The 12,658-nt window shown below is 49.4% G+C and overlaps 1 protein-coding gene across 3 annotated transcripts in view; it reads right to left on the reverse strand.

The window, feature by feature from the left end:
* Positions 1 to 12,658, reverse strand: part of CSMD2 (CUB and Sushi multiple domains 2) — a 668,701-nt gene that overhangs the window by 145,460 nt on the left and 510,583 nt on the right. For all 3 annotated transcript variants that reach the window (XM_067725393.1, XM_067725392.1, XM_067725391.1), the window contains 2 exons: positions 9,764 to 9,902; positions 5,884 to 6,071 (listed from right to left, as the gene is read on the reverse strand). In XM_067725393.1, the coding sequence (XP_067581494.1) occupies positions 5,884 to 6,071; positions 9,764 to 9,902 (327 nt within the window). The remainder of the gene's footprint in view (positions 1 to 5,883; positions 6,072 to 9,763; positions 9,903 to 12,658) is intronic.

A 12,658-nucleotide genomic window follows, 5' to 3' on the forward strand; every position in this document is an offset into this window, starting at 1 on the left:
TGCTAAGCTAAAAATATTTACTCTCTGGTCCTTCACAGAAAAAGTTTGCCAACCTCTGGTATAGAATGTACGTTATTTATATGTATATAAAACATTTGGAATGAGGTAACAAACCATTAATATTGGTACTTCAGGGGATGGTAGTATTGGGAGATGTTAAGTTTTTAGAGCACAGTTTATATGCTTCTGTATTATTTGAATTTTTCCAACAAACATGTGTTACTTTGAAATAAGCATAAATGAAGAGATCTTGAATTTAGAAAGACAGACCATGGGAGGGCTGGGTGGTGGGAGTAGTCATGGCAGGAGCAGATGTGGAAAGCCGGTGGTAATTCCTCGGCCTACAGTGTTACTTCCAAGGGCTTGAAAGAGAAAATAGGTACCTTTTAGTACCTTTCAGTAAAAGTTGACTCATCTTGGCCTCTCCTGAGTTATTTCAGATTCTCTGACACTTGCTTTGAGCTCTTCATCCCTCTGTCTGAAACCCTCCCCACTCTTGCCCTTACACAGGGGGCTTCTTCTCAAGCTTTAGGTCTCTGTTCACGTGTTACCTGCTTGGCGAGGCCTTCGCCATTCTGAAGTGGGCTCCCCATTTCTCTTTCTTAGGATAGTTTGCTCTTTCCTAACTTATGCTTCTCGCTTCTTGTTCGTCTCCTTATTTACTGTCTGTTTCCCTCACTCACCTTTACATTCCCCTCGGGTGGGGACCCTGACACTTTTGTTCACCTCTGTGTCCTCTGCATCCAGCACAGGGCATGGCATGAAGTAGGAGCTTAATAAGCATTTGTTGAATGAATGAATGGTTACCAGACACGTGTATGGATGTCCTAGCCTGCCCCTCCCTCCCCAAGAGGAGGCTACAACACCTGCTGCAAGATAAGACTAAAGGTCCTTCCCACCCATCCTATTGGTTTCTCTGGCCTGAAAAAAGACACTACACGTCCCTGGGACTCATTTTTAATAACTGTGTTCAAAAGACAGGATCCTCCTCCTTCCCTTTGCATCCTTCTAGCAGAGGGTAAAACTACCCAGGAGGCTGCATTCAGATGAGAAGTGTGCCAGAGCATGGTGTAATAGAAATCCACAGTTGACATGACTGCATTCAGAATCATCTCTTAGAAGGCCTGCCCAGAGATGACTAACACAGCACAGCCACCTTCCAGGAGCAACGGAACAGAGACATCTACAAATCCACCCCACCCATCCATCTTTGCCTTGTAATCAGGTGGGCTTCCAACATCCCATTTGTAGTAGAAATGCCAGTCGGTCTAGGATGTGAACTCCATGGAGGCCGGGACTTTGTTTTGTTCCCTGCTCTGTTCTTAGCCCCTATAACAGTGTCTGGCACATAGTAGGTGCTCAATAAATATTATTGAGTGAACAAATGAATCAAAATGCCTGATCTGCCTTTGCCCCTTATGCAAAAGCCTAATCCACCACCTAATCCACCTAATGACACCACTCAGTGGATACCTGACTTAAGCTTGTCAATCTGATGGTCCTTTGGGATTTGGAGTTGCGCTACAAACTGGGAAGTAATTCAAAGCCAAGAGTGAGGCAGCCCTACTGTCCTAGGAGAATGGAGAAGCAATGAAAATTGACCTGCAGAGAAAGGCGAATGTAGCATGTACTCAGAAAGGAGCAGGGAGGAGACGGAGTGGCCCTGGAGATGGAGGAGGGTGATTTCAACCTCCGATTTTCCCATCCTGATTGTAATCCCCTTGGGAGGTCATGCTTCCTGTCCTTGGGCTCTTGTATTCTAAAAATGTATTCCCTTTCGGTGTTAAGTGAGAGTGAGTGTTTATCATCTGTATTGTTAAAATACAGAATGCGCTTTAGCTTAAATCAGTTTGGCTGTTAGTTGTTTTCTTATAATAAAGTCTTCTTTTTGTCTCAACTTGGTTTAAGTGTTTCTGTTTTTCACATTTTTTTATAATAAATTGCTCCTTTTTCTGCTTAAGTTGGTCTGAGTGAGTTTCTTGATATGAACTAAGTGATCCCTCACTAAGATGGGATGAAACTCTTTCTGCTTCCTCCTTGGGAAGCTGGTGGGAAATGGGGAAAGGCTCCTGGTCTGTTCACCTTGGGTCAAAGGAGGAGTTGACCTGGGTCAGAGAGTGGTTTTCACTGGGCTAAGCCCAGCTGAGTCTGGCAACACCTCTCCAAGTCGGTCCTCAAACGCCTCCCAGAGCAGAACCCTTGAAGCCACAGCTCCCAGGAGACCCAGATCCTCAGCGGTAGTGGAACCCTGGATCTCTCTGCCTTTGGACAGAAGATGGCTTCTAGATAGAGGAGGTCAATTCTTCTTTTCCTAAGAATCCACACCTGCCTCAGTGTGCAAGTCCTCCATGGGCTACCATCTCAATCCAGGGTGTTCTATGGACTCGCAGGGAGTACAGTGTCTAAATTCTTTGCCATGGATTGGAGAAGTATACAGGACACACATACACACACATCACGAATATTCATATATTTCCCACACTCATATATATATATACGTATATATATAAATCCCACACTCCCATATATATATATGTGTGTGTGTACAAAACATCATATTCATACTTTATATCTTCAATAAACAGAAAAGAAAATCTACTTCAGTCTACTGGGCTAGCCCCATGAAGAGAGGTTTTCCCTTCCAAACAAGGGCAGAACGAACGAAGTAGCCATCACCCAGGAAAAAAAGGCAATGGAACGGAAGAAGTTGGATCAAAGTATGTGACAAGTACCTACTGGTATGGGGCACGCTGCTAGGTGCTGTGCCTATTGACCAGCCCTCACAACAACCCCTTCCTATGGTGTCACCGTCCCTCTTTGACAGACAAGGAAGGGATGTCAGGGACGTTAAGTAACTTGTTTAAGGCCGCACAGGTGATAAGTGATGGCAGTTTCCCCTATACAGATAATTGAACGTGAATATCGTCTAGGCCTTGGGATCCAGTAGCAGAGTAGACCCATTCCAGGAATCCAGGGATCCTGTGATATGGAGAAGGAGACCACGGGGTAAGACAGGGTGTCCCTGGGCTCCATCAAATGGGCTACCTGACCAGAGGCTAGGGACATAGTAGAGGGATCACCCATGTTAGGAGGTGTGCAATCTGAGAAGGAAGGAAGGAGGGCAGCTCCAGTTCTCAGCAGGTACCTCCCACCCCAAGCAGACACATTTATTTGGCACGTGTACCACAGATCCTCATAAGGTGGTAGAGGGTGCGTGGGGGGGTTGTGCCTCTCCCTCCCCTCTCCCCAGTAATTGGCCTCCTTCAGCTGTTTGCCTGGTTCAGATGGCAGCCCGGAAGGCTTTATTCTCTGGAGCTGTGTGTTGGATCTGAGGAGCCCTCTAGAGATGGTCTTGGGCCAACAGCTGAACGTGGAAGGGGCTTCTTTGGGAAAGAGGACCTAGAAGTGTAGCTCTAGCACATGGATTCATGGAGAAGACTTGGGGGAGAGGTGGCCACAGCCAGTTTGCCAGGAACAAGGTGACCAGGGAGGAAGCTGAGGGAGTTTCTGCCCAGTGGCCACTGTAACCAGGGATGATGAAATGCAGTCATCTTGTAAGAGGCTGGAAGTGGTAACATCTGGGGTAAAAGAGACGTAGAAGACCCAGGTGGGACGAGTCAGGTGTGGCTCTGGTCATTGCTAAGGCCTGGCTGGGGTTAAAGGATATCACTTGTGGTGGCTCCAAGTGCCACGTTTGTGCGACTGCTGGCTGTGTTCAGCCACTTGAGTGTGCATTGAATAAAAGACGCAGTTGTGCAAGGTTTAGGCATTGGAAGGATCGGGGGACAGGAAAATTGAGGGGAGATGAGAGCGTGATTAAAGAGATGAATAATAATAAAATGATGATGATGATACAGCAGTAGGGATGGTGGTGGGCGGAGCAATGGGGTTCCCAGGCTGAGTCTAAGTCATGCCTTTGGATAGAATCCCACAACTCGTGACTGTGTTTGTTCTGACATCAGCGTGTGGAGATTGAGTACAGGAGGTTTATCGAATCGCAGGTGTCTGAGGAAGAGAGGATGGCAAAGTAGCCACTTCCCAGGCCAGCCCCTGAGAAAAGATGACCACAGGCAAAACATTCTCTAACTTGCACACCAAGCATCTTCTAGAACTGTATCTGACACACAGCAAGCGATGGAGAGTGACGAGGATTTCGGTGAGTTGATGGATGTGAACTGCTCAGGACAGTGCTGGCAGCTGGCAGGCGCTAAGTTAACTACCATTATGACTGGGATTGTTTGTGAGCTCGTGTGAGATATTCCCAGGAGTTGCCACAAATATTTAATTAAGGGACACTTTAAAAGGTTGCTGAGGTCCCACATTATGCAAGTGGGGGACATGAGCCGGGAGCTTTTTAATTTTAACTGGTACTGTGACCCCATTTGTACACACAGGCTGATGAGGCCTGGGTGAACCTGGGTTACAGTAGCAATAATAAAATCGATCATCTCAACAGGATCTACAGAGTGTTTTAGTCCATATCGGGCATTATCCTCACACATTTCATTTATACGTATAACATACCTTCTGCAATGTAACTATTATTACCACCATTTTATAGACGGAGAAATGGGTTCCAAGAGATAATAATTTGCCAAGATCACCAATCAAGCCAACAATGGAGCTGGGATTTGGATAACGGGGCCTGGGCTCGTTAGAGAAGAAGAAAAGGTCTAAGAGAGAATGGCAGAGTAGAAGAAAGCGGAGCGCTCGAGAGCCTGGAATACTCCTGCTGCTGCTACCATGTGAACATTACAAAATGTCTGGAAGGTGCCGGAGCCCAGACCAAGGGCTTTAACGCGTGGACTCATCGATTATGTTTCTGTGCTGTAGGAATTATTCGACCATTATCTTACGGATGAAGAGATGGCGTTTCGGAGCCGTTAAATAACTTGCTCCAGGCCACACAACAAACGCGAGCTGTGCACCCAGTTGATGTGTCCATGCTCTTGACTGGGCAGGACCAAGACCTGTTTCTGTAAGCAAATTGTTATTAGAACACAGCCACGCCCGTTGCTTTCTGTTCAGCCTTTGGGTGCTTTCCTGCTACAAGGGCAGTGCTGAGGAACCGAGACAGACCGCATGGCTCGCAAACCTGAACTATTTGCTGCCTGGCCCTTTAAGAAAAAATTTGGCACCCTCGGCTCTCGACCCCACACTCTTCCTCTTGCCTTCATTAATCTAAAAGCAGAATGAGAATAAAAGGATGGGATAGCTGGAGGGATGAGAAAATGTGATCAGGAAGTATCAGAAAGTGTCCAGTCTATGACAAGGAGCTAGAGGATAGCCGAGGCATGGCCTTGGGACAAAGGTCCAGGCACTGTGCCCCCAGGAGCTGGATGGGCTGTCCACATGGGTGCTGAAGTTATCCAGGAGGGTGGGATGCTTTGGGGTAGAGGGGAGGACTGAGCCTCGTATCAGAACCCTCAGCAAATGCAGGGGCGTGGCAACGAAGATGTCAGCTGATGGCATGAGCTGAGGTTCTGAGACTCAAAGAAGACCTAGGCATGATCCTCATAGAACAAGGAGCGAAGGGGAGTAGTGACGTGGAAGCAGAAATGAGGTGCAAGGAGAACATGAGGCCCCTTTTCTCCCAGGCCTGGGGCACCTGGGTGTGAGGGACTAAGCCACCCAGAGGGCCGCAGAGAGGCGGGGGCTCTGCAGGTGGCAGCGGGCTCCCCGTGATCCCGTCCAACGCTCTCCTCGCCACACTACACCTTCCCCATCCCTGGCCAGGTTTGGCCAGCCCTGCTCTCAGTCACCTCTCTCTGCTCCCAGGGCCTTCGTCATCTCTGCTCCCAGGGCCTTCGTCATCTCTGCTCCCAGGGCCCTCGTCACCTCTGCTCCCAGGGCCCTCGTCACCTCTGCTCCCAGGGCCCTCACCTGTGTAGTCGATGACGAAGCCGGCGTTGCTCACCGACGCATCGCTGCGGAAGGCGAGGAAGAGGCTGTTGCTGCTGCTCTCGATGCGGCCTGGGAGCTGGGAGCCGTAGAAGCTTCCTATGAGGGGGCTGAGAGAGTCCCGTCCATCGTAGATATGGAGGAAGTCATAGCCAGGCTCCAAGTTAAAGCTGGGGAACAAAAACATCCCGCCCCCATCCCACTAAGGTCAAATAAAGACGGTACTGGCCTCGGGTTCGACCGAAGGACACGGCCTCCATCCCCCCAGCGCCCAACCCAAGACCTACTGGTGGGGAGGGGGAGGATGAAGCCCCTGTGACCTCCCAATAGGGAGAGAAGGTGGATAAGGCAGCCTCGGGCGGAGGAACCAGATTCTAGCATCGGTGTCCAGAAAGCTGGAGTTGAAAACCTATTTTAGCTGGAGCTAAAATATTTTAAAAAATCGAAATATATTTGACATGGCATGTAAATTTGAGGCATACAACATGTTGATTGGATACATTTGTCCATTGTTATATGATTGCCATTGTAGCAATAATTAGCACCTCTGACACATCACATAATTATCGTTTCTTTTTAGTGGTTGGAATGATTAAGATCTAGCCTATTAGCGAGTTTGATGATGATAACACAATACTGTTGTCTATATTTACTACACTGTGCACAGAAGGGAAAATCAGTTACCAGCTCTACACACAGAGTGGTCAGAACCCAGGTCTCTTACCTGCCTCTAATGTCTTTATACTGTCCACGTTGCACCCCCTTTTCTGAGGGGAAAGAGCCACGCCACGAGCCATTCCCAGGCAGGAAGGGGCCTATTCTGATGAAGGACCCTCACTTTACTCCTTTACCCTGGGGCTGGTTCTCAGCTCTCCTCAGGATCTGCTCCCATCCCACTCTTGGCTCTCACAGGTATGCCTCTTTCTCAGCAATCCTGACCTCAGTCTAGGAAAAAACTCATTTTACAAACTGTCTTAGCTTAGCAAACTGAATATTAAGAGTTTTTGAGTGTAATTTGCCCTATTGGAATGGTTAGCATGAAAATGATGGAAAACACCAAGGACTGGCAAGAACGTGGAGCCACTGGAACGCTCATATCCTACTGGTGGGAGTGTAAATTGGTTCAACCACTTGGGAAAACTGTTTTGCAGTATCTACTAGACCTGAACATATGCATGCCCTACGATGCAGCGGTGCCACTCTTGGGTGTACATCCAACAAAGGCAACTGGTGCCAATCAAGGGTGTAAAGATGGAAACAACAGAAGTAAATGAGTTTGCAGAGAATAGAGTTCTGATGCAAACTGGTTCATAGCCCAACCAAGGGCTAGGATACTCAGACAGTCCACTTGGCAGGACTGAGAACAAAATGGCGGTTCTACCCTTTAGCTAAGACATGGCAGAGAGATGAGGCCATGAAATATCGAGGACAAAAGGGGTAGGGCTGCAAAGAGACAGGATGGGGATCTGGGAGGATTGGAGGTGGAGCCAGGTGTGCACTGGCCTCGCTCCTACACAGCACCCTCTCACACTGGTGTCAGCTGCAGGGTCACCCCACCATTGCTGGGTCTATGGTCTTCTGGCTCCCATAGCTCAGCCGCTTCATTGACTCTTTCAAAGGGCACCAGGGAAGGGTTTGGGAGTGGGTCAATTTGGGTCACAAATTATGGCTCCATCACTTCCAAAATGCCTTCCATCTGCCCCGCCCTCCATCAATCATCAGGTTTTATCCGAGCACCCTCAGTATGCTGGGCACCGTGCAAGGTGCCCAGGATACAGGGATGCATCCTTTCTTCAAGACGGTGACGGATCTGAAGGAAATGACAGACGTGAGGACAGCAAAGTCTAAAGTCTGTACAGGCATGTGGGAACACAGCACCAGGTTTGTGGGGGAGGATGGGAACGAAGTTTGTCTTGGGCATTAAAAGACCCTCAGCGATTGGACAAGGAGGGAAAAGGAAGTCGCTATGAAGGGAGAAGCAGAAGCAAAGTCACGAGGCATGAAATAATTTTGGAGACTGTGAGTAGTTCGGTCTGAAGCCCAGGGGTTAGACGGGGTGGGGTTAGGACTGGGTGGGGGAACTGAGGGGAGAGGTAGGCAGGGGCCACATGGCTTGGAATGAAACTCAAAAGACTGGACCAAAAAAAAATCCCAAAACAGAACAAACAAAAGGTTTGGAACCTTAATTTATAGAGAAGAAGGAGCCATTATAGGATTCAGAAATAGAGGATACATTTGTTTCTTTGTTTTTGAACGGAGGTATAATTTATACACCATGAAATAATCAGCTCTAAAGTAAATCACTCTCAGTTTTGACACATGGATATCAAGATCCAGAAGGTTTCCACCATCCCCCAAATTTCCCAGGTGCCCCTTCCCATCCCCGCCCCCAGAAGACACCACTGAACTGATTTTTATCACCTCGATTCGTTTTGCTGATCCTAAAATTTCATATTAGTGGAATCATACATTAGGTACTCTGGTGTGTCTTCTATCAGTCAGCGGGAGATTTTGAGATTCATCCACGTTGTTGCATGTGTCAGTAGTTCGTTTCTTTTTATTGCTGAGTCGTATATTACCGTATGTTAAAATGGAAAATGAGGCGCATATTTCAGCGTTTTCCAGGGTCAACATCACACTGACAGCTAGCTAAAGACGAGATTGGCACGGGAGGCAAAGATGGGGAGGAACCCGTTAGGAGCCTATGGCAGTAATTCAGACAGAAAACAATAAGGGCTTCAACCAAGCCAGCAGCCGGGGGAATCCAGAAGAAGGGAAAATCTGAGGTTAAGGCAGCAGAGGCTCATGCCTCGGCCTCTAACAGAAGGAGCAGTGAAGGTGGATGATGGGGTTGCTCCCGCAGTTTCAGAATAGAGCTCATCTGTGGGGAGAAGCAGGAGGCTTAGTTTTGTATGTGTTGTAATTGAGGAGCCTGTAGGCATCAGACAGAGACCATCCAACAGCTGGCTATGGAGGCTGCAGCCCACAAGAGAGTTTGGGCGGGTGGTAGAGGGGAGTTTCCAGTTTACAAGAGGAGAGTGAAGCATCGGAGAGGATGAGCTTGTCCAGGAAGGAGGTGTGGCGAGAAGACAAGGAATCTGTGACAGAGCCTGGCAAAAGGCATGAAAAAGAGCCACAAAGTCCCAGAAGGAGCTGGAGGGCCAGTGGGGAGTAAGTCCACAAGACCAAGGGGAGAAGCAGGGGAAGGATGGAGGGAGTGATGAAGAGGATAAAGCATGGGAAGTGCTATTTGGTTTGGCAGCCAGGAGTGCGTGGGAGTTTCAGAGGAGTTTCCAGTGGAACCGTGGAGGAAGAAACCAGATGTCAGTGATGTGAAAGTGAACAACAGGCGAGGAAGGAGAGAAAAGCAGAGACAATTCTTTTGAAGAGTTTGCTTTTAAAAGAAACCAAGGAGATGGTGGCGGAGCTTGAAGCGGGAGCAGCTGAGAGACACCTGGGCTGTTCCTACACTGGGGAAGCAGATGGGAGGAGCCGGTGAGAGCAGAGGAGGAGAATTCAGAAGGGCAGGGGAGAAAGGACCCAGCAGTGCCCTACTTTCTGCATATTAGCATCATCAGAGGTTAAAAAAAAGAAAGGAAGAAAGAAAGAAATAATAATAGCTACTTCATAAATTATCCTAAGGATTAAATAAGACAATAATATGTGTGAAGCCATGGAGCACAGTGCTGGGCACACAGGAGATGTTCAATAAATGCTGGTTTCTCTCCTTTTCTGGACTCCTTCACCCCCCTGGGATGAAACCCCGCTCACAGCAGACCTATGTATACTCACCCAGAGACCCGGGTTTGCACCCCTCGCTGCTCTGAACCCTCCATCTCCCACCGGGGGGAAAGGTACATACATGTTAAATACCAGGGCGATGACGTAGTCTGGAGAGACGGTCACCTTCCAGTCGCACTCCTTGCCTGGTGGGTAGGGTTCTGGGTAATTTGGTGACAGGATGACTCCCGATGGTCCCGTCAGGTCTCCCCCGCAGGGAGCTGAAGAGAGAGGAAGATGAGGGTGAGACTGTCCCCTTCACCTGGTCACCTTTCAATGGGTATTGGTAGAGGAGGGACTGAGTCTGATACACCTAAATTAGAACTTGGCTCCAGGGGCCCAGGGGAGGGTGGATTGCAATGGGCATGAGGTTTCACCTTCAAGTGATGGAGATGTTTGGAACAGGATAGAGGAGGTGCTTGTACAACATTGTCAATGTACTAAATGTCACTGAACTGTTCATTTTTCAATGGTTAATTTTATGATATGGGAATTGCACCATGCTGTTATTAAAAAGCAAAACCAAAGTACCTGGCTCTGCCACTTCCTGGCTGTGTGACCTTAGGGAATTTACCTAACCTCTCTGGACCTCAGTGTCCTTCCTCTATTGCACAGATAATACCTCTTTCATGGGGGTAGTTGTAAAGGTTTTAGAGATGTCTGTTAAAGCACTTGGCATACCGTACATAGTCAATATATAGAGCCATCACTAGGCTTTTAGATATGAAATACACGGTCTCCTTCCAGGGCCTCACACCCTGTCTCTGGGCGAGCTTTGTGGGTATTTACCACGAGTCCCAGCGCACTTAATGTCAGGAGGAGCGGAAAGCAATCGTGTACCTGCCAAGCGTGCCTGGCCTCCTACACTGCCAGTGCTCTTAGGGCTGTAGATACCTTCCAATTTTCTCAAAGTCCTTTGTCCAAGAGATCACGTGTTCCTCTGTTGTACGGAGATATTACAAAACCCCAATTAGTCCACAGTGGTCCCCCTCCCCTGAGATGACGGGCCTTTCCAGGGGCAGGGAGTGGGGAGGTGGCCAGGGATACAGCAAGCGATTCATCCAGAGCCCTCTGGGGGTACTTCCCAGATCCTGAATCAGGTTCTCCCCCAAATGGCTGGGTTATTGCTCCATAGCATGAGGGTCTGATAAAGTAGAGGCTGGGGGTGTATGGGGCCGCTAACAGGAAAAGATGGCTGACACTCTAAACATGGCTTGGTCTGAAAACATCAGGGCAGCAATGGAGGTTGGCGGTACTTGAGGCAAATGGTGAGCCCACAGGAATGGACATGGAGGTGGGAGCCAAGGGTACATCCAGGACTGAACTTCAGAGTGGCCATTTGCTCGTCCCAGGGCTGAGCTTTATTGCCTCCGTGTAGCTTTTACTCGGGGTGAGGTTAAAGGGCTGGATCAATCCCCAGCAGGGTCTCTTTACAAAATGGTAGGTCTTCAGACCAGGCCATTAAAGCCCTGACGTGGCTGAACACAAAACCCGAGGTGTCACGAGTAGTGTGGGGTTTTTTCTGCGGAGAATACATCTCAAGTACCAATTTGAGTACCAGAAACACTCAAGTGGACACCTATTAAATGTCAGACACACGTACAGCATTTTAGATCCATTATCTCATTTCTGTCTCATAACAACTTGCTGAGCTATGGATTATTCTTCCTGACTCAGAAAGGAGGAAACTGAGGCTCAGAGAGGTTAAGGAACTTGCCCAGAGGCACTCTGAGACTCAGACCCACATCTGCCTGGTCCCAAAGTCCGTCACTTCCCCATTCTTCTGCACTGCGTTGGAATCGTTGGCCGCAGTGGGAGGGGAGAGGGCTGTCCCTCCCTGCAAGCTGGCAGGGGCGGGGCCCCAGGCGAAGAGATTCTAGGAGCGAGGATGGTCCCTCGAGTGTGGTCTGCCTTGTATCTCACTCACTTCTTCTCCACTGAACCCTCTCCAGACAAGATGGTTTGGATGGATGGGACAGACTAGAGGCCTGCCTGATAAGGATAAAACATTGGACTTAACAAAGCAAGACCACACAGCGCAGTCCACAGAGTGGCCCTACCGAGTCTGGGCTAGAAACACAGTGACGCAGCCAGTGAGAGTAGGAAGCCCAGTCATGGCAGCAGTTCCAGCTACTGTGGCATCTTCCCAATGATGCCTCCATTCGGGCAAGGGCTGCTAGGCACGACCTGCCTTTACAGCCCAGGGGTTCCTTCCCTTAAGCTGCCACAGGTGGGGTGAATCTGGGTGTTTCAAAACTGCTCTCGTTATTCTTCCGCCAACCCCCAAAGTGCCCTCAGTGTGTTTGGGTTCGTGGCCCTGCCCTGGCCCAGCTCCCTGCCAGATGCTCCCCAGTATCGGACAGTCAGGCATCCGCTTCCCACTCAGGACCCCGGCGTGGGCCTCACCGCCCTCTGCCAGTTGTCTTCAAGGCCCTGGCTGGACTCCTGGGCTGCTTCACCCACAGGACAGACAGGTCCCACTGCTTGGGCGGGGCTGGCAGAGGGGCACAAAGTCCCCCTTCCCCTTCTAGGCCCAGGCACTGGCCAGCAGGACAACTGAGCTGTAGGAGACTAAATGAGGCCTTGGTGACATCCCAGTGGCACCCCATCCTTTCAGCGGGTACTCAACCAAGCTGGACCAGAAGCCAGGCCTCTCTTCCAATCCTGGGCACTGGCGCCCCCTCGCCCCACCGTCAGGCCCGGTCTGCTCCCCACTGAGTTAGAAGGAGAAGGCAGGCTCCATCCTCAGGCCCAGGCTTGACCTTACAAACCACGTTGCCCAGGTTGGAATGGGAACAGGTGATCATTCCAGGCGGCTAAAAAGCGGGCAGGCTGTGCCGACAGGTGAGAGTTGTGAAAAAGACCAACGATTTTGACGTTACACAGTCCTGGTTTCCAATTTTGACCCGGCTACCTCCTAACTGTGAGTCTGCGCAAGACCATCCCACCTCTCTGAGCCTCTGTTATCTAATCTATA

Source organism: Pseudorca crassidens, chromosome 2, assembly GCF_039906515.1.
Source record: "Pseudorca crassidens isolate mPseCra1 chromosome 2, mPseCra1.hap1, whole genome shotgun sequence".
Taxonomy (NCBI): Eukaryota; Metazoa; Chordata; class Mammalia; order Artiodactyla; family Delphinidae; genus Pseudorca; species Pseudorca crassidens.